Source organism: Catharus ustulatus, chromosome 3 (genome assembly GCF_009819885.2).
Source record: "Catharus ustulatus isolate bCatUst1 chromosome 3, bCatUst1.pri.v2, whole genome shotgun sequence".
In the NCBI taxonomy this organism is placed as follows: Eukaryota; Metazoa; Chordata; class Aves; order Passeriformes; family Turdidae; genus Catharus; species Catharus ustulatus.
Window position 1 is genome coordinate 2,823,549 of NC_046223.1, and position 25,776 is coordinate 2,849,324.

General features: G+C 49.1%; 1 protein-coding gene and 1 long non-coding RNA gene across 4 annotated transcripts in view; one reads left to right on the forward strand and one right to left on the reverse strand.

Moving 5' to 3' along the window:
• The window catches only part of BCL11A (BAF chromatin remodeling complex subunit BCL11A), a 70,553-nt gene extending 63,810 nt beyond the window's left edge, over positions 1-6,743 (reverse strand). For all 3 annotated transcript variants that reach the window (XM_033055281.1, XM_033055280.1, XM_033055279.1), the window contains exons 1-2: positions 6,142-6,743; positions 156-485 (exon numbers count right to left, since the gene is read on the reverse strand). In XM_033055281.1, the coding sequence (XP_032911172.1) occupies positions 156-485; positions 6,142-6,196 (385 nt within the window). In that variant the 5' untranslated portion in view covers positions 6,197-6,743. The remainder of the gene's footprint in view (positions 1-155; positions 486-6,141) is intronic.
• A 1,321-nt stretch (positions 6,744-8,064) lies between these two features.
• On the forward strand, positions 8,065-12,429 carry LOC116994556. Its single transcript, XR_004417511.2, has 2 exons — positions 8,065-10,937; positions 12,188-12,429. It is a non-coding gene; the product is annotated as an uncharacterized LOC116994556 (long non-coding RNA).
• Positions 12,430-25,776: the final 13,347 nt, after the last annotated feature.

The window sequence follows — 25,776 nt, forward strand, 5'->3', positions numbered from 1 at the left end:
AGGAAACACCACTAACCCGAGGCAGGGAGGGCATGGACACCCCAGCCCTCACGGCCAGCAGAACACACAGACACAGCAGCGCACGACTGCCAACACGCTACGTTGCAACTGGAACAGAAATAAACTCGCAAACACTTCTCCTTGCTTTAATTTACCTGCTATATGTTCCTGTTTAGGGCAAATTCCTCTAGATGACGTTGATAAACAATCGTCATCCTCTGGCGTAACCTGGATGCCAACCTCCACAGGATTGGATGCTTTTTTCAGCTCACTTGGTGAGGGTGAAGGTGGCTTATCCACAGCCTTCTCTAGGCAGAGACTGCCATTGCATTGTTTCCGTTTGTGCTCAATAAAAATAAGAATGTCCCCCAACGGAAAGTTCATCTGACACTGGCCACAAGTGAGGAGGTCGTGGTCCCCTTCCGGAGCTCCCAATGTGCCATGTTCAGGTTCGTCATCAGTGAGAATGGCTTCAAGAGGTTCGGCTGCAGTTTGAGAAACAAAAGGAGAATGGTTAGAGCTCTTGGGAAAGGCACGGGGCGCGGGGGGAGGAACGCGCCGATCCCCCTCTTCATGAATATTACACCCCGCTCTGGAGTCCGCCTGCTCCCCCCCAACCAAACCCATGCAACACGGCTGTCAGCACGGCACCAGGGACAGGGATTCATCAGTTACAGGGAAGAGATTTTGCAGGAGCAGCTGTAGCCTGCAGAACTCGGAGGGCGAGCACCGCAACTGTCTCCGTGTTCCTACACGAGGACACATTTCTGACTCCTTGAACGATTCGGTGCTAAAATTAAATGGATAGGCTGGAAGAATACACTGCAAAACTCCTGTGGTACTACGACAGGAAGGGAATATGGTGTTTTATTGCTGAATGTATTATTTATGTACATGAATTCAAGGCTAAAAGCACTGCACACACTCTCACACACATGGGTGTGTATCTTCCAGCAGTCAGACAAGACCCACTTTCTAAAATTCAGAAATACAGTGTAGACAGAAGGTGTTTCAGCACACAGACACTGCACATTGCCTGCACAGGCCGTGCAGGTAACATGTGCACGTGTGTAAATGAGAAGAGGGGGAGAGCCAGCCTGCATGGGCACACACACCCAGGCACCGACACACGGGGCACATCCAGCCCTCAGAACACACGTGCAGACGTAAATGTGTGGATTTGTGTCACTGTCCCCACCGGCCCGTTTGCAGCTTCCAATTTTCAAAAAATCCTAAAGGCAGTAGTTGTACAGGGGGAGGGGGGGAAGGGGGAGGGTATGAGGCAAATAAATAAATATATATATATGGCAGAAAACCGGAATGATAAAAAGCAAGTGCAGCAGAAATGCCTGCGGGGCGGGGGGAGGCACCTCTCACTTTTGAGCTACTCGTCAGGATACAAATAAACAGCAAATTCACCACCAAGTCCACTCAGAGATATTAGCTGGATGGGATATTTTTTAGTACTTAAGGAAATAAGGCAATCAGTCATTTTGCGTTTTTTAATCCTGAAATAAGGGAATGCCTAAATTATCTTGAACATGTTAGCACTGGTGGCCTTCAGCATCTAAAAATCAGCCTGGCCAAGCAACTGCCACATTTCCTCGCAACAGTGAGAAGCGCCTTCTTTAAACTCAAAATACCTTGCCTAATGTTGTCAAAGTTGACAAATTTTCTGAATGAGCTCCAAAAAGCTTCATTATGAAGCTATTTCTGCTCACAGAATCGTCAGTGGATGCTTTAACGAGGCAGACTCAGCTCTCTTTTCTGTTGGCTTTTTTTTTTTTTTAAACATTAAATTTGCAGAGAAATACCTTGGCAATCTCTGTACAGTCTCCATCAGCACTGCCTTTCACGAGGGGGAAAAAAAAAATAAATACCAGCAACGTGTTGGTGTTCCTCTGTCTGCACAACGCTACACACACGCTAAGAGCAGCGAGCAGGAGGAGAGGGTACTACAAATACAACCCACCTCAAAACACTGCCAGGTAATGCAAGTGAGACAGAATACAACTCCTAAACAGTTAATCAGCCTGACCTTCTTTAGCTGGCTGCCAATTTCACATTTAATGAACTTAAAGCCACAGAGAATCAAAAAATAGATTTTAATTTGACTGCACAATATTGGAACTGATTTTGATAAAGTGCAAAAATCCAGTGAACTCAGGTTAAATTTATTTCAACCCTACCTAGGCTGAATATTGAGGAGGAAGATCTGGAGTAGCTCCCAGTTGTGCTGCGTAAAATAATATTGAAAGAGCACACTACCTCGCCGTACCTCAGCTCCAACTAGGACACAGGGATCCAGTCCATCATTTCTTGCCTCTAGTACTACTTCTAATTTAACGTAAGGTCAACCACAGGAATATGAAGGTTACATTCGTATTAATAAAAACAATGTCTTAATCGCTGGGGCTTTCTTCTAAACTTACAGACCGACAGGAGAGGAGGCACAGCATGCGTCTCACGCTCCTCGGGAAGCCGGCAGAGAGAGGAGCAGGGTGTTTCTGCGGGATTGCCGGGCACGGCGTTTTTCTCCCCAAGCCGTTCCTTGCGTTCGGAGCGAGAGAGTAAATTATTGCAGGACTAATTCCACCGGTAGCTCGCTGCACGCCGCAGACAAAGGTATTTTGCGAATCTTAACTTCGAGCTCACCGACTCTCCGCAGCAAAAAGACACAAAACCACCCGTGCTCCCCTTTACAACTGGCTTAGCGAGGAGCTCTGCATAATCATTACTCAATTATAATGTTTTCCCGCGGCCTGATTCCTTTCTGACGCTGTCACTATTATTTAGCAGGGGAAGGTAACCCGCTGCTTCGACACCAGACAGTTAAAAGTGGCACTGAACAAAAATAGACTTTGCTAAAAGTCTGTACAGACTGGGCTGATTTACAATCAAAACCAGGAAATGAAGTGGTAATTCAGAGGTTGCTGATTACACCTCCACATTTCACCTAATTAATTTTATAGGAGGCAAAGTTCTTGAAAATAACAAGATGATCAAATGTACAGATATAAAACCTGTAACCTCAACATTTTCTATGCTCTTAATGTAAATTATTGCTAATTAACAAGAATTATATACTAATGTATGAAATACGGTTGGCACTGTGTTCGCTGCAAAACATTTGGCTCCTGATGGAGTCAGAGCCAGCAAAAAATATATATTTTTTTACTATTACTGCTACTTTTAGAACATAATATAAAATACCGGGATTACAAAGAAAACACCGGAATACTATTCACCTGGTCTTGCCTCCGATTTGCAGGATGCATCTTTTAATTCTGGGGCAATCAAAATTCCCTGCCTGGGTCCCTAATCATCCGTCTCTATTTTTCATGCAAATTGCCCTTCCACCAACATGTCTTTTCAGCTTTCCCCCTTCGCCCTCCTACTCCCCCCTTCTTTCCCCTGTTCCCAGCCACCAAAACAACCGCACCGGCAAAAGCAGGATGGATTTTGGAGTGCCGGGAGAAAGGAGGTACTGGGGGTGATGGGGCGGGGAGGAGGGGTGCCCCAGCACGGTGAGGAGAAATGCCCGCGGGGCAACGCGGATGCGCTGCCGGGGCATTTCACCGCACCGTACCGTGGGAAGGATGGAGAAGGGTTGTTTAATCCCAAGTTTGTGCCTTCGCATCGTGCGGTGCCAGGAAAGGGAGACTTGGGGGTACAATGGGAACCGCCAACACGTTATGGGGAGGGAGGGGAAACCCGGGGAGGGGGAAGGCGAGCATCCCCCGCTGCCTCCCGGAGCAAGCAAACTCCGCGCAAAATTAAGAACAAAGAAGAAGAGGGAGGGGGGCGTGGGGGGGTGGAGGGGAGGGAGCTGGGCGCCCTCCCCCTCCCGCCGGCCGGGAGGCAGCGGAGGAGCCGGCCAGGTTCAAGTTCGCGGGGCTGCCCGGTTGTTTGATCTCGCTGTGCCTCCTAGCGACCGAAGCGGGCACGGAGCCCGCCCGCCGCCTCCGCCGCCCCGGCCCCGGCCCCGCCGCCGCATCCCCGGCGCGCCGCTCCCCCGGCCCGGCCTCCCTCTCCCCCCCATTCCAGCTCCCGGCCCACCCACACCCCCTCCCCACCGCCGGGGCGGCTCTCGCCGGAGGGACCCCCCGGGCCCGTCCCGGCCGCCGCTCCCGCCCCGCACACGTGCGGACGCTCCGCGCCGGCCCGCGGCTCTCTCGGCGAGCAGCAGCCGCGGGGATCCCGCCCGTCTGCGCCGGGGGCCGAGCCGGAGCCCCCCACCCCCTCCTCCGGTCCCGCCGCGATCCCCGTTCCCCGCACTCCACTTCCACGGCTGCCCGGGAAATCACCCCCCCCGTACCCCATTTCCAGGGAAGCCCCCATCCCCACAAGCAGTGATGCTGCACCCCATCCCCAGCCAAGCAATGAAAAAAAAAAATTTTAAAAATTTAAAAATTAAAAAATAAAAGGTCCCCGAAAAGTAGCGGGGAAAAGAGCGGAAAAACGGCCGGGGGCAGGGGGAGGGGCTGAGCCCCCGACAGCCCCCGGGTTTTAGGGCAAACTTTGGGCAGGCAGAGCCCCCGGCCGGCCCTGCCCGCGGCGGAGCGGCCGCCTGCAAAGAGCCAGCGCCGCTTCCTTCGCTCCATGTGCGAGCCCGGCTGCAATGTCTGGGCGGCCGTGGGGGAAGAGAAATCGCGGCGGAAAGTTTGGGGGGTTTTGCGAAGGGCCGAGGGAGCCGGGGATGGCTGGCAGGAAGAAATGGCCCTGGGTTTTCTGCCATCCCTGGGAGGGAACAAAACCCGCCGGGAGTAATGAGCGATAGAGAAAGGAAGAAATAAAGAAAACGGGGGGAAAGGAGTGAGGAAAAGCATGCAGCATTTCCCCTTCCCCCAGGCTCACCCCGAGGAAAAGGCGATTTTTTTTTTTTTCTCCCTTCCTTCCCACCCCCCTCGCCCCAAACCTTTCCAGCTCGAGTTGCCTTTTGTTGTGCAAAGAGCGCTCCCGCTTATCTTGCATCTAGCCCTGGTGTGTGTGGTGGCGGCTGGAGGGAGGGACGGAGGGAGCCGGAGAGTTTTTGTTGCGAACGGTGTGGTGGGGCTCGGGGTTTGTTTTTTCTCTCCCGGGGAGAGCGGATTTGGTTTGGGGTTGAAATGCGGCGGCGAGAAAGGGCCGTTCGCGGGTGTGAGGGTGCGAGTGTGTGTGTGCGTGTGTGTGTGCGCGCGTGTGTGCTCAGCCCGGGCTCGCTCTCGCCTGTGTTTGTTGGCAGGAGGCTCCCCGCACACGCGGTGCTTGTAAACATTCAGACACGAGATTTTTCCCAATCAAAATCCACTTCCACTTTTTTTTTTTTTTTTTGAAAATCTTCCAAAAAATAGTAAGCGAGCGGGAGAACGCGAGGCGAGGGCGAGCAGGGAATCCCAGCCGGCGCGGCGCGGCTCGGCTCAGCTCCCTCGCCGCCCGGTGCCGTCCCCCGCCCCAGCCCCAGCCGGAGCGGCGGCGGGGCGGGCGCGGGGCGAGGTCGGGTCGGCGGAGCCCCGCACGGCGCCGGCCCGGGGCGGCGTGGAGCGGGGGGCGGCGGGACGGCCACCCCGCACCCCGCGGCGGAAACAAAAGGGAGGCGGCCCGGCTGGGCTCGGCTGTGGCCCCCCCCACCCCCGGGAGGGCGCCGCGGGGCGAGGGGGCGAGCCCGCCGCCAGCCCGGGGGGCTCCGGCCGCCGGACTTTCTCCGCGCTCCGCTCGCCCGCACATCCCGCCCGCCCCGCCGCCGCGGTGTCCGGCGTCCAGCCCGCCGCTCCCGCAGGAATTTCTTCCCACTTTCGGCCGGTTGTGCCCCCGGCAGCCCCGCACCTCGCCCGCGCCTCTCCCGGTGCCGGGCGAGAGCTGCCGCTCTTGCCGCCAAAGAGCGCGGAGAGCGGGAGGCGAGCGCGGAGCGGGGCATCGGAGTGCGCGCCGGCGGGCGAGGGACACAGCCAGAAAGAGAAGAAAAGTCATCAAGGTGATTAAATTAGAGAGAGAGAAATTAACCGGAATGCTGAGAATCCCGAGCCGGCGCTGAGTTATTTTTTTCTCCGACTCGCTCACTCGCTCTCACTTTTAAATTATTTTTTTTTCCCTGCTCTCGCTCGAATTAAAAATTAAATCCGTGAAGGGGAAATTAAATAAATTGCTCTCCGGGTTACTTACGTGAAAATTCCCGTTTGCTTAAGTGCTGGGGTTTGCCTTGCTTGCGGCGCGACATGGTGGGTTGGTGGCTTCGGTGGCTTGTGAGTCGCTCGGTTCACATCGGGAGAGACGGGTTAGAGAGGAAGGAGACTCCAGAGAAAATATCTTCATCAATGTCTTTTGACATCCAAAATAAATTAGAAATAATACAAAGATGGCGCAGGGAAGATGAATTGTGGGATAGCAGTCATGGCTTTTTTTTTTTTTTTTTTTTTTTTTTTTTTGTGCAAGGAAAAAAAAGAGAGAGAGGGAGAGGGAGAGAGAGAGAGGGAGAGAGAGAAGGAGAGAGAGAGATGAAAAAAATGGCAAAAGCCCCCCTGAGCTGCAAGTTCAAGTGCGGACGTGACGTCCCTGCGAACTTGAACGTCAGGAGCCTGGATGGACAGAGACATACAAAACATGGGCAGGGCAAGCCGGGGAGAGGGGAGGAGGGAAGGCGAAGGCAACACCAATGGACACTCATCAGGGGCTGGACATGAAAAAGAGAGCAGGACAAGCCAATGGACAGTGATCGCAGGGGGGAGAGGGGAGGGGGCGCGGCGGAGGGGGTGCACCGGCCGCCCGGCGCACGCTGCCGAATGGAGCCGGGGGGCCGGGGGCGGAGGGGGCGGCGGCCGGAGCCGCGAGTGGCCGCGGAGGAGCGGGTGCGAGAGGGGACCCGAAGAGGGGCGAGGGGGGGAAATTAAACACGCACACGGGGAGAGAGAAGGGAGGAAAAGGAGCGGGAGAAAGCGAGCAGGCAGGCAGGCAGCGGCAGCTCTCGCACGCACACCCCCGCTGGAAAAGCAAACACATCTCGGTGAAGCCAGAGCCGGGCAGAGAGGGCTGCGGGGCAGGCTGGCCGCGGGCTGTGCCGAGGAGGTGGGGGAGCTGGGGGAAGCCAGGTAGGACCGGAGACCACCCAAAAAGCAATGGGGGGGTGCATCCGGCTCCCGACTTCCCCGCTCGCCCCCCCATCATCCTCCTCGAAGCCGCCGAGTCCCCTCCTCCCGGGAGCTGCGGCCCGTCCCCGGGGGACGGCGGTGGCGGCCCTGCGGGAAGCTGGGGGGCGGCGGGGGCTCGGGCCGGGCCGCGGGAAACTTCGGCGGCGAGCGGCGGCCCCTGCCCCGAGGCGGGCGGGGGAAGCAGCCAGCGGAGTTTGGCGGGCGAGGAAGCGGCAGGCACGGGAGGAGAAGCCGCAGGAGCTGGGCGCGGGGGGAGCGGCGGGCGGCGGGACCTCGCAGCTTTCCCGCGGGCTGCTGGCGCCCGCCAGCCCCGGAACCCCTTCCTCTCCCGGCGGCGCTCCCAGCCCTGCCCGCAGCCACGGGCTCTGAACGAAAGCGAAACGCGGGGCTGCCGGCGGCGGGGCGGCGCGGGCAGCGGGCTGGCAACGGGGGAGGGCGGGAGAGGGGGGGAGGCGAGGCGGCAGGAGGCACCGAGAAGTGGCTGGAGTTGGGAGGATGCGGCGGCTGCGGCGGCGGCTGCAACTTCGCCGAAAGGACCCGGAGCGAGGCGGACGCTGCCGGCGCCAGGAGGGATCAGGTTGCGGTAGAAATAAGCTCAGGAGGCGAACGGGTGTGCGGAGCAAAGTGGCTGCGAAGGGAGTGCGAGGGGGTAACCACGGCCGGGACGGCGGCGGACAGCAAGGAGGGGAGCAAGCCCGGAGGGACGAGGAGCTGCCCGCCGCCGTAAGGGAGACTTTGCCGGGCAGAGCCGCGGCCGCCCGGGGGAGCGAGGGGGCGGCGGGGGCCGGGGCTCGGCGGGGACCTGTTGGCGGGGCGAGCCCGAGCGCGCACCGGCGAAGCTGTCAGGGGCCGGGGCCGGGCCGCTCCGCCGTGGGATGGTTTCAGCTTCCCGCCAGCCGCCCCCCGGCTCCGCCCGCCTCCGCTCGGCCCCCCCGCGGCCCCCGCTCCCATCCTTCATCCGCCGGCTCGGGGGCGCGCCCCGCGGCTGCCGGGGCAGCGTGCGGGAGCAGATGCGGGACGTGGCGGGGAGACCCAGCCGCAGGTGACAAACAGCGGCGGCTCCTGGGCTCACGCCGCTCGCAGGGCTGGCTGTGCCAGGCGTGCACATGTCCCTGCGCGAAACACGGGCGTGTGTGTCTGTACCGGAGATGCAGATATATATATGGGGCTTGATTTATATCTAATGGCACGTATAAAGCTTTTGAAGGTGGCTGCAATGTAAAAAGTAATGACTTTATTACCCCTGAAAGGTTCTGCGGTTCGCAGTTAACACTCTTCTGAATTACAATTCATTACGCTCTCTAAAGCCAACCTGCATCAGAACACCCACCTGTGCTTATTCCCAATCACAAGCATCGTTTCATTGATTTTCTTTTTCAAAAATCATAGCAAATTAAGCACTTGGTGACAACTAAATCTGTTTCATTATCGTGCCGTGTTTGAGATTCCAGAGGTGACTTCCCAGACCGCATCTCAAAACCTACAGTCAGGAGCTAATTTTACAGATGCTTTCATGAACGGCAGCGAGGATGTTCTTACCATCAGCATGCCCTTAATTCCAGCACTGTAAAAATGCCTCGATTTAAATGGAAACTCGCTGCCTTAAAAATAATATTTAATCCTGGCTGGATAATTATTAATATTATCATTTGATCGCAATAGTGCTGGCTCCCCCTCGTTCCTGTATCCCCCCCCCCCCACCCCACAGCGCTTCGCATTGTCATGTGATTGGAGGGAGATAACAAACCTCAAGAAAGAAAAGGAGTGAGAAGACATTTTTAACACGGCATGACCGCAGATTAATAATGCAGGTGGGTTTTTATTTCATTGTATTTTTAGGGGAAGGGAACGAGGCCGTTTAACGAGCAGTCGTGGACACAAAGTGACTGTATTTACAATCCTTGATGTGGCTTTCGGTGGGCAATAAATTATGACAATATTAAAATTATTTTCTGGCAGCCCAGTTAACTGCGCTGGGGACTGTAAAGCCCCTACTGATTCCATTTATGCCTTGTAATTGCGGTCCACGGTCTCGCTCTAAACCTTTTGGTGTATATTGTGTGTAAACTTTTAGCTAATAGACTTTTTTTGAATGGAGGGACTTTTCTCGGTACTTCCTGCCGTATACATTTTGTCTCTGATCTCTGTATTTAATGGCCAAGTCCTGGTTTATGCTTTATAATGTGTTGACAAGTTTTCTAACAGACTTTCTGAAATAATGCACATATATTCACGTCGGTTAGAAACTCCACAGTATTTTTAGAGTCGAGTAGATCTATATCCTAATGCACTGAGAGGGAGTGTAAATCATAGAGGATTTCATAGCCCTTTCAGTAGTTTTCTGTATGAAGTATGAGCAGCGTGGCCTCCAGACGTAACCTTTTAGAAAAAAAGACAGTGCTTTTATTTTATGGTGTAAAGTGCTTTTAGCTTCAGGGCTCTGAACGTGAATGTGGTCAACAAACAGCTCTTGCGAGAGGGAGTTTGCTCCAGCCTGAGCCCAGCGCCCGGCGCTCTGGGGAGGGATGCGGGGCCGCCCCCGGCCGCAGGACCGGGCTGAGCCCCGCCCAGAGACCCGGGTCCCTCCGTCAGTGCCCTGGGCTCGGACACTCCGCGGAAAGGGGGGACGGATGGCCCCCGGCGCTGCCGGAGAGGCTGGTGATGGCAGCGGGGTCAGCCCCGGCACGTCCGGGGACAGGGGGGGGCTGAGCTGCCTCCGAGCTGGCAGCAAAGACAGGGCCAGAGGGCATGGCTGAGAGTGCCCCAGGAAAGCTGTGGAGCAAGGGCGATGCACCCATCACTGCCCCACTGCACCCCACAAGCTGCACCTTGTGTATCTCTGCCTCCACCCCCGCAGCACCTCCGGGACACACCGAGCATCTCCAGCCCTCTGTACCTCCTGGTGTCCCTTGCTGGGTTGTACTAACAAACCCAGTGCAAGTGGCAGGTGAACACAGTGAGAAATGCCCAAATGCTGACTGCTAACACCTAGAAGCCCTGGCAGATTGGAAGGGCACCTGAAAACAAACCTAGGCCAGAACAGAAGATGACCCGGTGATCATGTTCTGTGGATTGACACAAACTTGTGTCACCTCCTGCTCCTCCACAACGTTCTTTGCCCAAGCTGCAGGGGATGCCTCATAGCCACGCTGCAGCGTTTGGAGCTGCTGTCACCCTGGCCATGTTATCAGCTGCTCTTTGGCTAGGGAATCCTAGCCCCAGAGCAAAGTCAGCTGGAGGAAATGTGGCCCTACACCTCAGCAAATTGTGAGGTACACGCTGAAATCAGACCCATGGTGGGTTTCAGGCTGCCTCCAAGGGGAAGCTAACCTTAGAGAACAGAAGGGTCTGTCTCACTAGCTGAGTGCCCATCCCACCTCAGGCTGTCCCATGTGAACACGAGCCTTGAGACACCAGCTCATGCCCTGGAGCAGCTAAGAGCAGAGGTGGACACCCATCCCTGTCCCACAGCAATGGCAGTAACCTGCAGCAGCAGGACAAAGTGTCCGGGTGAGAAGATTCACGCTGTAAAACTTAGTGCAAGATTTAAATCTGCCAAAACGTATCCGTCCCTTTCCTCCTACCCCAGCTGTCTGCCTGAGAAACAGTGTGGTCCTCCCTGCATTCAAGCACCTGAGATTCTTAGAGGTTGATGTAGAAAGGGACATATAATTAACATTGAGAAGTGTGCCCTTCTCCATCCAGGCAGGCACCCAGGACTGCGACCCGAAGGTGCAAAGGAGCATGGCACAGTTCATGCCACGTACTGCTGTCCCTGCCTATCTGCTAATTTAGTGACAGACTTGGCAGTGGGTGAGTTCAGCAACTTTGGTGGGCAAATGTTCCTGCTTCAAAGCTCCAACTGTCACTCACTCGGAGCAGGAATCTCACTTGCCAACATTACAGAACATTAGGACCAAACACAAATTCCAAAACTCTGCCAGTTCCCCGGAGCTGGGCTGCATTATATAACGGCAGATCGCACGGGGTGCTTTCCGACACCGTCTTGATAGTCTCAATCAGGCAGAGGCAACGTGGGTGGAACTCTTATCACACCAGGCTGACTCCCGTGAATGAGCAGAGGACTATTTCTAGAACGTGCATTAGTATTCCCGCAGGAGAAACTTGGGCGCGCTGCTTCGCCTTCTCTCCTTTTTTTTCCCCCCTTTTTAATAAAGGCTCAAAATAAACTCTGATTTTGCAAGCTCTTACTAGCAAGCACAGCGCATACAGCAGCGAGTCCGTGCAGGATCACAGACATCTGAGCGCCAGGTGACAGAAAGATTTCGTTATCGGCTCGCCCTAGGCAGGACCTGGAATAAAACCCTGAACTTGGGGAGACTTTTTTTCCATGCAAGGCCTGGGATTTCAGCCTGCCTCTGCTTGCACAGCACCTAGCACAATGGAACCCTGAACCTTGACTGGGCTTTTTGGGGGTGACTATAAAATAAATGGCACAAAGTGCTCAGGGAACAGACTTTGAAGGCAAAAAACCTCCCTTGAAGCACACCAAGAGTTTTGCTTGTGTGTGGGCAGGCAGAGGAAGGCATTACTAAAAATCTCATTTTTAATCAAATGTTTGATTTCAGCCAAACTGGGTTTAGCTTGCACTACTTAGTTGTCGTAACATAGGTTTAATATTTATACATCTTTTTATAAGTAAACACGTAACCTGCCCCTGAGCTTTTCTATGCTACATTTCAAGCCAACATGATTTAAACTATGTGCATTTAAAACCTCCCAGAACTTGACCTATAATGCAAATCCATACAGTCTTAATTATTGCAGCACCAGCAGCCATGGCACGAGTGAAGTAGCTGAGCTTTTGTTGCTAAAGAGGCACAGTAGTTATAGTCTGTCAGTGCTCCTGTTACAATCCCCATCTTGAAGAGGTTATAACTTGGGCTGTGTAAATTTGATTGAACTGAAACTTGGGACTCCAACTGTCAGTCCATATAGGGAATTATCTTATGAATAATTGGCTTACCCGTTGCTTGATTCACAGACTTTTATAAAATGATTTTTAATGGGTTTTAATGTTTTTTTCTTTTACTGACATCTAGGGTATGAAATTGGTACTTCTAGCTCTTCTGAAGCTCCATACTCAATGGAATATGTATAGAAACCCAAGGTAAAGCTACAGCTGCCTCGAGGATTTCACAGGGCACACCTGGCACCCTGACCCACCTGTATGTTCCTATACCCTGAGAAGAGGCCAGGAACAAGAAATGACACTTTAGTTATCTCCAAAGAGGGTCCTAAATGTGTAAGATAAAGAGAATACAAATAAATATCTTTGCTAACAGTTTCTCAGAATCTTTTAATCTTCCTGGGTTTTATCTTCCCCCCAGAAATGTGTGGAAATGAGTTCTACCTGTGTGCTGGCATCACTTAGAAAGGCTTGAGCCACTCAGCTTTGAATACTGAGCCTGAGTTTAAATACTGATTTGTGTTACAAAGGATTTTGCTGATAAATGCTCCCTACTTTTCTCTAGCTTTAAACTTCCAAAAGTCAGTTTTTATCACCTCAAATCACACTAAGACAAAATGTGCATATTTAGTTTAGATGAAGACTTGAGATTTTCCTTGATCCTACAGCAAACAAAGGCCAGCCCAGGGCCAGAAAGATGAGCCAGGAGCTGTGAGGAGATTGCTCTCACAGAGATGGATCCCACCGTTTCCATGCCCACCTCCCCACACAGTTAAGGAGCAAGGATGCCTGAACTCAACAGCAGCATCTCCATGTTTCAGGGCTCTCACACTGCAGGGTTGTGTCCTGTGTGAGCCATTCCAAAACAAAGCACCGTGAGAAGCCAGGTGCTCCTCAGCAAGATCCTCCCATCTGTCTTGCCTCACAGGAACCCCTGATGGCACAAGTTGGTCCTTTCAGACACTGCTGAGATCCCGGGCCACGCATCTAAGCAGGTCACTGTGTCCAAGCCTATGAGCAGTAGGAAGACAGGTCATTGATACAAACAGCTTCTTACATTCCATTTCTGACTTGAGCTGGTAAATGCATTTCTGTGCAAGATTAGATCCATGGGGATCAAACTCTCCTGATGAAGAAATCTGTAAAGCCCTACTCTGGATGGGGAAGGCAAACATTTTGTCCTGAAAAATAAATCCAGCTATACCTCAAATCAATTTTTAAAAGTAGAATAACAAAAATAACTCACTAATCTGAGAAACCCAACATCAGCAAGCAAAAAGAAATTATTTCTATTGAGAAATTAGTTTCGCTACACAAGATGAAGAAATATTTAGTTGTTTACTTATCTGCTGCTGAACACAGTCTCTCCTTCCTAGCACACTTGGTGTGAGGGACAGTAGAGAGGAGAGTGCAATAAAAAATTATTTTCCTCCTCTAACTCTGCTTGATAAAACTCCTGCCAGAGGAATCTACTTGGCCTCAGGTACTGCAAAATTCTTAGGCACATATTTATCTTTGGGCACATCAGGTGTACTTACTGCTTAAAGTAAGCATGTACTCAAGCATGCTGTTAGATTGGTGCCTTAACATCTTCTGTAAATAACTCACATTGCTTTTTAGAGCTTCAACTTTTAGTCACTTAGAATGCATTGGACTGAAATTTAACATACACAATCATCATTCTCTATATTCATTTTATATTACTATTTCAGGTGACATTTAGGTTTAGCTTTTAGCTTCAGCCAAGAAGAAATGCTCCTGCTTTGCAGAACATGACATAGTTTGTGCAAGGATCTAGATGAAAAATAATTAATAGTTGAGAGAGCAGAGTCCTTTCACCGTGCTTTAAAATAAGCGTTACTGTGGGTTTTCTCCTTTGCCATATTTATTCTATGCAAAATTTCAGCTTAATTGTTAAAATGCTTACAATAACATTTTAATGCAACTCTGTAGTCAGAAGAATAAATTATTATTAGCCCAAAGCTGCACAGAAAGACACAGTGCTGAGGGGGAGCAGGAGTGGTGGTGAATAACCTGTGATAAGAGCCCACTTCTTTGAGCAGTTTGGATAGTTTTGCCACCATTTGTTATTGTCAGCACACATAATTCTGTCAGTGCAGTATGAATCCTGGCTATAGTGAAAAGAATGCCTTCTCCCACCAGTATGAATAAGATTTCACTCAATTAAAATAACATGCAAGTATATTGTATGGCATTACATAGAAAGCTGATGTGCATTAAGTATGAATGCTGGGGTTGGGGGGAGTTATTGTACTAATGCATTGTTCACTGAGCAACTATTCCCCAGCATTTAAAAAAGCAAGGGAAATTAAATACAGAAATCAGGAATAAGTACAATGTTTGATATTACCATACTGAAATTAATGTATTCACAATTTAGACTGTAATTTGCCCTATCATATTTAGTTTCAGAGCATCTGAGAGCCTGGAGAGAGAGAAATAGATGTAAACACATGGGGAGAAAGCTCTATGCACTGTCTGTGCTGACACACACACCTCCCTCAGACGTCTGGGTGCTATAGATATCCACAGGGTAAATCCAGGCCGTACAGAGCACCAGTCTGTAAGTGCTATCCCCCACAGGCAGCAGGGAGAAGTTTGCTCTAGATGTGGCTGGAGCAATGGGATCCACTGCCATCTCCTCCTAAACAGTGCTGAACAGCACGGGGCTGAGAGGAGCTACAGGCTCCTGGTACCCTGGTCGGTGCTGCCCAGAAATGAAGGAATCCGAACACTTAGGGATGTACAAGGACACAGCCCTGGGCGCTCCTACAAGAGAGGCCAAAAGCATCCACTGTACTCAGAGCCAATAGAAGTGAAACTATTCTCTATTAGGTCTTATATTCAATGCCATACTGCACATCTGTACATTGCTTATGAGCAGGACTGAAAAATACCTGTACCGTGACACTGTACTTTTAAAGTGTCTATTCAACGCCTTTCCCAATCTCCGAGGATTGCCTCCTCCTTAGACGTACACGTTCACTGAATATGACGAGGCTAATTATTTTTCCCTGAAGTGATCAGTGCTCGTCTCTAGCAGGGACCTCACATTTTCAGCCTCAGAACTTAAAAAAAAAGAGAAAAGGAACACACAACCGCTTTCAAATCCTAAGACAAAAATCAGTTTGGCAAACAAATTCCCTGCCATGGGCTTTACCAGGCTTTACTCTTCCATCAAAGCCCCCGTGCACGTAGAAGCCTCTTTGCCATTTTTGAGGGGGGGGTTCTGTGTTTTCCTGTTACCTTTCCTTCCTGTAAAGCAATCAGGGAGAACGGCAGGAGGCACCATCAATATGCAAATTGCTGCCAGATAACTGGTTTCGCTGGTTCCGCCTTGGGAAGCGGCACCGCCGCCGCGGGGGCATCCAGGGGGCCCCTCCGCGCCCGAGTCCCCCCGGCCCCGCGGGGACAGCGGGGACAGCCCTCCCAGCTCCACGCTGGGCCTTCTTCGGCGTGCTCTTGGGCTCTTCTGCTTGGGCACTTCCTTTGCAAGGGGTGTCTGAGTGCTCTCCCTCTGTCCTGAGAAGTGCTGGCAGTTTGATGTCGCCTGTGTCTTAATTAGAAGATGAATATTTTTAGAGATGAAGACTTTTAGAGATGAAGATTTGCCTCCATCAGCTCACCTGAGAGGTGCTCCTAGGCATGGAGCTGGAAAAAGACTGGCTCATCCCTGAGCAGCGTTGCAGATTTGCTCAGGAAAATCTGTGGGCGCTCCCATGTGGATCTGTATCCAAAGCACACATCCAGGCCCTCTCTTTTCTAACTCAGCATTTGAGGGATGGAAAGGGAGCCACTGGTTTCTACATTAAAATGAAACTATAACTCACAGGTAAGCATTTGCAAAAGTATGTGAGCCCATTTTTAAAAATCAGAAAGAAACAGATCTCAGGTGGGTTCTGGGTTTGCTCTGCTGGCAGATTCAAAGCAGCACTGCTCATCACACCAACCTTCTGCAGGGCATTCATCAAAACCATGGGAATATTTTTAAAACCCCACCAAAGTAAACCATACAGCTAATTTATAAGCATTCAGGTGTGCAGTAACTCTAGCACAAATACTCTAGCAGTTTGGTGGTGGCCCCATATAATACAATAAGACCTGTGACGGTCTACTGAATGCATAATATGCGTTTTTAAAATTGCCTGGAAACATATTCATATTGTAAAATCTAATGGTTCAGGTGGAGCTTTTACTCTTGATCAAATAATAAAATTGTTAGAGACCACTCTGTCATCCCATTGCTCACCAGCCTCCATGAGGACTGTTTTACATTCCTGTTTAAATAGGACAGGAGAGCAAAAAACGGAAAACATAAACCACAGAAGAGTTACTACAGACATTAACTTTTAAGCCAGAAAAGCAAAAGAGCTGAGAAAGAAGCTCCATTCGGGGGGAATTGTCTTTGTCATTCTGCATCCATTGAGGTTTCCTGCAGCCAAAGCCTCTGGACGGTGAATCATGTTAGGATAAGGCTGCACGCACTAAGTCCCAGGGGCTGTCTGGGGCAAGGTGTCCTTGTTTGGCCTCCAAAATAGCTCCTTCTGTGGATTTAGGTCTGCCAGGGAAGGAGACTGGTGTGGACAGACAGACAGAGCCTGTGGACATCTGAGACTCCCTGTGGGATGGAGTGGGTGGCGACGGCCTTGTCCGTGGAAAAGGAATCTGAAGTGCAGACTAGCGATAGTAATGGTGATTACCATTAAAGCGTGGAGCTTTTCATTACTGAAAACTTCAAATAACTCTCCTGAACTATATTTGAGACATTTTTTTTTTCATGTTAACTCCGGGTTTGATTGCTGAAAAAGGTTGACTGCTAGAAAAGGAAAACCAGTGCAGTGCACAGCAGTGGGGAATCGAAGCCCTTCTTTACCAGAACCCCTGCCATATACGTACTGTCACTCACCTTCCAGACACTCAGTACAACCATTCAATCTATTGAATCAAGAGACTGTTTGATCTTATCTGCATCTGTGAGCTGACTGTCAACCTGCTTAGGCTGCATATTAAATCATCTATAGTAGCTGTATCAAGCTGGGATGATCTGTTAATTCTAAATTTATTAACCCTTAGAGTGCAGTCATCATGTTTAATCTAGTGTAGCCAGCATTTATTTTACAAGACTAAATCCTTCTTTAAGACATGGCTGTGCTGTAGGTTAAGGAATTGGTAACGTGGAGGAGCTGGTAACTGGGAAGAGCCTCACTTTGATCTCTGTAAGCCAGCTGACAGCATCGCTGCTCCAAACGCGTGTGTGTGCGCTCCCGTCACGCTCCTGTGTCCGGGATGTGGGGTGGCTGCACATGTGTGTGGACATAATGACATTACTTCGGAGTTTTGCCTGGGATGAGGCAGAAAATGAGTGGTCTTGAACAATGTCTGAGCTCTTGTGCCTCCAGGAGGACTTAAAATCAAAAATCAAAGTGATGCCAACCACCGCAACACGAGCTGAGGGTGGCTGCAGGTGGGGTTCTGCAAGGAGCCACCACCAAACCTCTGCTCTGAGTGGAGTCCTGCTTCTCAGCCCACAACTCCAGTCCAAATGAATTACCAAACGTCCTGGGAGTGCTGAGGACCACAGCCACTGCAGGACACGCAGGAATCCGAGTGTTCCTCTCCGCGTACGCCCAAACGCACCCCGGTGCAGGCACGGCGACGCGCGGGGATAATTTCATAGGGATACATCCATCCGCATCAATATGTTAATCTGTTCGTTACACACACGCGTCTCTGCCTGCCCCTCTCTCCTGTTATCTATTATCTTTGCACATCACCGATGGTATCAACATATTCACAGCTTTTATTTCAGTCGCAAACTGCTAGGCATGCTTCCTTTTTTGGTAATCATGTGCCCGGTATCTCTCTAATGTAGCCTAATAACAATTTTAGCATTCAGATGAAGCGATTTCATTCTGTGACTGCCTTTTCTATTAGATTTGATTCTGAGAAGCCCCAGTGGGTGCCTCGGAGGCAGAGATCTATCTGTGAGGCTGCAACCGATTCAATAGCAGCCTGAGCTAACCTTGACCTTTCCCTAGACCCTGCTCCATCTGGTGCCAGCCTGGTCCCCCCCTTCTCCTCCTCCTTGCTTCACAGTCAGCATTGATCAAGGCGGAATCGAGCGTCTCTCTCTCCCTCCAAGGGCTGGGCAGTCGTGGAAAGGACAGCACATTTCAATATATGGAAATGATTGAGCCTCTTATGCAATCATAAATCTACATACAGCCTCGTGATTTGATATTTCATTCACCTCCAAAGATTCTCACCCTCCCTCCCACCAGCAGGGATTTATAAACTATAAGACAACAGCTTTCCCCAACACCTGGATATTATAAAGCTTGCTGTTTATCGGGAGCGAACGCCTGGCAATTTCATCTGATTCACTTTGTGGTTTATTTATCAGTCCGTTGTTTTCCCTGCGTGCCTGGGTTATTTTCCTTTTTATTTTTCAGGGTCTTCCCCCGCTCTCCCCCGGTCCTTTCGGGCGGTGCAGCCACTCGGACCGGGGCTGTTGGATGCCGCTGCCGTAGCCCCCGAGGGAAGGAAGGGCAGGACAGGCTCGGCTCGATCCGCGGCTCGCAGCGGACCCGAGCCCGCGGCCCCAGCTCCGCATCCCGCTCCTCTCCGGGAGCGTGTCAATAGCTGGGAACGAGCTCAGGCTCCTACAATACACCAGCGCCCGCCACTTTGTCACCTTCCCACTTGTGCTCCGTTTTCTTGTTCCCTTCCCCGCTCCCCTCCTCCCCCGGCGCCGCCGGGATGCCCCTGGAAGCGCCGGGATGCCGCTGCTCGCTCCTGGGGGGGCGAATCCCACCTCAGCGAGAGCCAGCGTGGCTCTCACCGCCGAGAGACTCCGTGCTGCGCCATCCCTCTGCTCTCCTTCCTCGCTAGGACGTGCACTTACAGTCAATAATTTTATTTTTCTTCCGAAGAATTCTGACGTAACCATAGTTTCTCACCGCATTCCAGCCTCGAGATTACATAACCGATTATGTAAAATTATAATTGCAAGATAATATATGCAGGCTCTAATTATTACCTAGAGTTTCCCGTGTAGCTGTAGCCAGGCACACAGCACATATGTTAAGAGTCGGTTCTGCAATATTTGCATAGCCAACACTTCTGGCTGGAGACGCAGTGTGGAAAAGGAATGGGTAGATATTTGACAGTACATATGTATGAGAGAGATATATTACTTAATAGGAAAAGGTATCTGGAAATACATTCCTCTCTGTTTTGAGGAATTTGTTTTGCTTTATCTCCATGAGTAGTAAAAAATAATAGGAAGAAACTGTGAATTACATTGAAAAAAAAATAGATGTATTCAATTTGTCAGTTTAATATTACACTTCCTCTCTGCAATACTACAAAGATTTAGAACATTTCCAAAACTTCCAGCTCTAATCTGTGCCTTGGGTTTGTTTGGAGGACCTGCCACCACATGCCAGCTAAAAATGAGTGTCAATTAATAATAAAACCCACTCTTCCTTATTTCTGCACTCATATAATTTAACAGGTTTTGAGAAAACTACGGATGTAATGGTGAGAATTTTCCAGTGTGTGCAATATTAACAGCTTTCATTCTAAAGCACCAAAACTTCCTGGAACAGAACTGCTCAATGTTTTCTCATTTCCCAGTGGCCATCTCCACCTATTATTATACACTTAAAATGCAAAGAATGTTCAGCTCCTTAAAAAGTGTGGTTTGTTCTACCAAGAACTTATTTGGTAGAAACAATCCGAGACCAAGGCAGTTCAGGTAAGCACACTATTATTTGTGGCCTGCAAAATTAGAAATAATTTGAAATAAGAAGTGGGAGAGGTTTCAGCTTGTGTTTTCCACCACGTGAGACGTGACCGGAAAATCTTTGCCACTACAATGCAACAGGATTCCTAAAGTCTCTGCTTTCTGAGCTACCTGAGCAACCACATAACCTCTGCAGAAGTGCCTGAGCACGGCTTGTTGTTGAAAAGCATATTGTACTTATTAGTAAAATGTGAAATGGCTTAAAAAACAGTTTGAGCTATGAATTGCCATCTGCTCAATGGGGAGAAACAGAAAGTAACTGAATATATTTTCTCACCTTTTTTTATAGTAACATAAACAACACTCCAGAACACTATAAACTTGTAGCTGTACCAAAGGCGTTGGTGCAGTTCATTGTGCTTCAGGTCAGGACTTTGTCCACACTGTTACACGCTGTTTCTTTTAACTCTCTACAAATGTCCCAAGGGATTTTTTTTTTCCCCCATTAGGTAAAATGGCCTTTTTAATTTCAGGGATTAAAAATTTGATGCCGCTGCCCTGATACAGGGCTAGCCTGAGGTCTGTGCATGCCTTAAGACATCAAAATGCAGGTAAAGCAGCGTACACAGCTTGTTCTGGGTCCCTGTGTGGGAGGGGAAGAGGGAAGGGTTTGTGTTACCCAGCTTTCATGCAGAGCTTTGCATCACTAGTGTCCATCACAAAAGAAATTTTTCTTTGTCCTCTCTCCTCCCCCAGACCCCTTTTTGCAGGGAAAACCCGAGGAAGCACTTGGGACTACTTCCTCTGGTGTCAAGCTTTGCCAGCGCCAACAGCGCATTCCTCCAGCGCCTGCAAACACAGTGACCTTCCCCAGAGCTGTGGGGGCAAGGCCATGAACTCGGCTCAGAGCACGGGAGGCCTCTGGCTGTCCTGGGAGAAAGGCCCTGCAGCAGGGCAGTGCCTGCCCTGGTCTCTGCCGCGAGCAGGACTCCCTGCATGCATTTAGGGAAACCATCCGTGCTGGCAGCTGCTGCTCCACACAAACACTACAACAGAAAGGACAAAATAACATCTTTTTGTTTTTTGCTTAGCCAGGGTGATTTCTTTGCTCTCCTTCAGCTTTATCCACCTGGGAATGCAGACTTTTTTTAACCTGTTTGTCCCGTTTCTTGCCTAACATCAGCTCAGCTATCCTGCCTCAAACACTGCTCCTACAACCTGTGGATTGGAGAGGAGTCAGGGAGCCATTCCAACCAAATGGAGGCAAAGTGGAAGATCTTGGCTTGGAGTGAGTTTCACAAGGAGCATGAGGACAAGAGAGCTGTGAATTGTTAAGTTCCATCCCAAAGGAGCACACGTAAGACAGTAACTCTGCAATGCAGAAATTGTCTTCACCTGCCTGCCTGATGCTTTCTCCTCTCTGAAAGCCTGACTTGTCGAAAGCATCACTTAATAATAATACAAGGAGCAGCTTTTTGCTCCCTTGGAACTTGGCAGGAGTATAAATACGCAGTAAGGGAAAAGAGGAATCAAAAACTTAACAATAGGAAAGGGAAATACAATGGTGTAAAGCGGCCTGCACCCCTCATATTTTAATTTCCACCAAATGTTGCCCCTAGAAAAGCTGGGCACAGCAAAAGCCTCGAGATTGATATGCAAAGCATGTGAGCTGGTTGCAATAGCTGCACCACAGCGCACGCCTAGGTGTTCTACACCTCACACACACATCACCCCCTAGGATTAAGATTCAAATCACCTGTCCTCTGTTGCTAATAAAAATGAAATATATTAGGGGAAGTTTGAATACGGTGGCTTGACAGAGCATGTCGTGTCTCACACGTGAAAAAATGCGACAAGCACACAATCAAAAAGCAGCTCCCATTTTTGTGGCATGAGATTTTTCTGTTTCAGAGAGCAAAATGTGTGCTTAGAGACCAGGAGAGCTTCAACCCTTAAACTCCTGCAGCCCCTGAGAGTGCAGTGTGAGGTCAGATCAGCACTCACTGAAGGAGGAAAATCATATGTTTTTATGAGACTCCCAGATTTGCTTTTTGCTTTCCTTTTTGAGTGTGCAGAACACAAGCAAAGCATGAGACACAGTGCTGTACTTTGAGTGGTCCTTCCTGAACGAAGAAGCTGCCAGAGCAGAACACCACCCTAGGGTGGAAGATGTGAATATTGTCATGTTAGAGTTTCCACTCTAAGTCTAAGCCATCCTAGCCTAAGATCAGGATCCTGCAAAGGCTTTCTGGAAAACGGTGTCAGCCAGGTAGATGAGCACATCTCCAGAGAGTTGACAGTGGTCGCAGCTTTTTCAGCCCATCAGTTTTTCAGGAAAGCAAGAAGCCAGACAGATTTTAGGGTGGAAAGTGATAAGCACTGCTCCAAATGAGATGAAACAAAGGACAGGGACTTCCAGACACAACAGGTTATTTTGCTGTGTGTGAATGGCTTCCATTATTGACACAAGGATGGACATCACCAGTTCAATCCCTATTGGAAATTGTGTCCCTTCCCTAATTGAAGGGATAAAGCAAATTTAAAAAGGTAAACCACAACTCCAGGTCCTGGAGATAGAAATATTGCAAAGCCTATTCAGTGTGGATTAATGCAACAGACAGCAACTGCTTCAAAAATTGCCCCCACTTCCAAGAAGAATGCATTAAGAGGCTGTAAAGAGCCAAATCCCCGTCAGCCCCTGGGAAAAGCCCCATGGAGTTACAACAAAAGTGTCTTAAATCTGTCACCTCAACAGGTGACCCTGATGTTCGTTTCTCTGGAGTGCCCTTTTCCTCCTGAATTGCCAGGCTGGTGGTGGAGGAAGACAGAAGAGGAAGAACTGAATGTGCCACTGCTTGTGCCACGATCTGCAGATAGCGTGAGGACTTTGCTCCTCAGGACTGTCCATCTGGCGCCATTCCTGAGCAATAAAAGCTCACCCACAAAGTATTTTAAAGCAAACAGTTGGTGTAATGAATACCTTAATACTCCTAATACAATACCACAAATAGTAACTACTGTAGAAATACCTACTCTGTGAAAAGAGCCCAAGTTCACAGCTCCTTCAGAGAGAAGGAGACAGGACAGAACCTGTGAGTTTCTGTCACAGGAGGGTGACTTCCTCTGCCACTCACTCTCCAATGATTCCCTGTGGCTAATCCAAGCACACCTGCACACCTTCCAGCAGAAAAGGTGTTCCAGCAACCCTTGGACCAAGTGAAAAGGTGAGCTGGTCACCGGAAATGGGAGTGTGTGCATGAGGACAAGGGGTCAGGCACCACATGCTCTAACAAAAAAAAAAAAAAAAAAGGGTTCTAGAAGTTACCACTATTTCATTTTTTAAATTTTATTTTTGTGATTCCTGCACAGATTCTCTCTCTGCCTTCTTCAAACTTAGAAAAGCAGGGCCACTGAAACAGCCTCAAGAGCCAAATACTATCTCTAATTCATCAGCACACATCGTGCACAAGAGCAAGAGGTGATTTCGTAAGATACCTGGAACAAAAAGTCTTTATCATTTAAGATCAGAATTTGTTTACCAGGGACATTATTTAACCTAAGGAAGACAGGCAGAAATATGAAAATCTGCCTTTAATTTACTCTGTTATGATGTGTATTATTGTTCTTGCAGTTCTCTTTTTAGGTGACTTTACAGTAGGCAGGCTTGAGCAACACAGGACAAGCTACTTTGTGGAGAGTTGAATCCTAACACCTGAATTTAATTTTGTTGGTTCCCAACCAGATTCATCAATTTTTTTTCCTTTTGAAACTTTACTGTTTACTTTACAAATGTAAAATAAGCCCTGAAACCAGATGTACATAAGTATTGTACCCAAGGAATACTTACAGAACATGTGAAAGAGCACTGTGTGGAGGAGATTTTTTTTTTTTTGGTTGGTTGGTTGGTTGGTTGGTTGGTTGCATAGTACATCAATTATTTCATGCCATTTTATACCATTTTACCTTTATGCTTTGGCCTACAATAAAAGCAGTGTCTGTTCATATCCTCATATCCTTACAGGTAAAAATAAGGTCTCTTGCATTTTGAAAATTAAGTGTACCTTCCACTAATCTTATGTGTCCTTTTTTTCATGAAAGCAAGTGCTGTTTGCTGTGTGTGACTATTTCAGTGAGCTAAATAGCTATTGAAAACTTAAATCATTCACTGGCGTCATTTTCTCTAGTTGCTGCATTCAGATTCATAAACCTGTTTCCTACTTAAAATGAAAAGTAAATTCACAAACGTTTAGCATTAAGTGAAAAAAAGTAGCAAGAAAATGACTAACAGATACTAGCACATGGCATATTTATTTTGTCCTGTCAATTATTTTTAAAGAATCCCTTGCTTATGGAGGAAGATTTTTTAAAAACCTGGACTATTAAATAAAGATGTCCACAAACACCAGTTTCTTCATTTTTCCTCATTTTGGAGAAAGTATGGGAATGGTTTGGGATTTTTCACTGTATATTATACTTTTGCCAGAGCTGGAAAGAACTCATGTTTCAAGGGTCACAGAATAAACCTGCATAAAGCGTTTATGACACCGCGGTAGCATTTATGAAGGGGAATACTCACGGGCATTTACAACATTAGGAAAACACCAATATCAGATGTTCTTCTCAACACTTCAAAGCTGCAGCCGAGTGCAAAGTTCCAGAGGTACCAGCTACTCCAGGGTCAGTGGTGGCTCCCAGTAAATGCATTTGGAGGCCTGGACCTGGAGGTAATTTCAATGTGTTCTCATCCAGTCATGAGCACACAATCACCTATTGAAAGTGTCTGCCTTGGAGTGCAGACAGATGGAGAGCACAGGGGTTAGTACAGCCAGGCCTTGGACTGACCTTTGCAGAGAGAATTAAATCAGTCTGACCTTGTTGTGAAGCCTAAATTATATCCATAGACCCCCAAATAATGCATCTTTAATGCATCGCTGCCCTCTTTTTATCAGCCTCTTTACCTCGAGGGTATCTTGTTTGCTAACTACTGATGTTAAATTGCAGCTATTTATGCTTACATTTGTGACCTCGGTGGACATCTTGTCACATTTTTTATGAGCACTTGAAAAAGTAGAGAAATATTTATATAGAGAGAATATATAAAACCGAGGTCTCGTTTCACTTCGACAGAAAATAAACATTAATAGGAAAAGAAACCTGGTTCAATTGTGGGGCGCTGTATTCATTGTATAAGTCTAACACAATAGTCATTGTATGATTCTGAGCTTCAATATCATCCATAACCTATCATCTGGACAGCCTGGAAAACAGAACGGTGCCACGTAATAGGATTTCCAATATCTTACAAACACCTTTTCTTCTCAGATATTTTTAATATTTCAGGATTTTTTTAAAATTCAAAATAGTGCTAAGAACAGAATAACCCCTGTGACACCTGTCAGTTTTGGTAATACAGACCTCTGGACAGAAACAATACCGAGTCCACAGGCTGGAATCTCGACTGGAAGCCAGCTCGGTTCAGACCAGGAAGCGTTTAATTGGTGCTTCTGTTGACTGTAACAGCAGAGGAGCCCAGTGGAAGTTCAGGAGAATTGCATCCTCTCCCACTGCCTAAAAGGCTCTGTTTTGTGGTTTTCTGTTGTACCTTAACCCGAACAAAAAGGTGCTTCAAAAAAAAAATCCTACTCCAGGATGTTGCTTTCCAAGTACCATTATTCTAAAGCGCATTGTGTTTCCCTTTTAGCTTCTATTAATCAAAATAAAACTCTGATTTAAACTACGAAAGGAACAAGTTTTGTTCCTCTGCTGTTAGTTTGGGATCTTGGCTCTGCCACTGGCTGTCTTGGCAATTTGGGCAAGTCACCGAGGCCTGTCTCAGGGAACCCTCTGGGAATCTCCATAGGAACACTCTTCCCAGCAGCAGTGAGGTACCAGGGTGGTTCACCCAACTTATGGAATCACTCCAGGGCTGGCCCTGCCACCTTGCTGGTTTCACC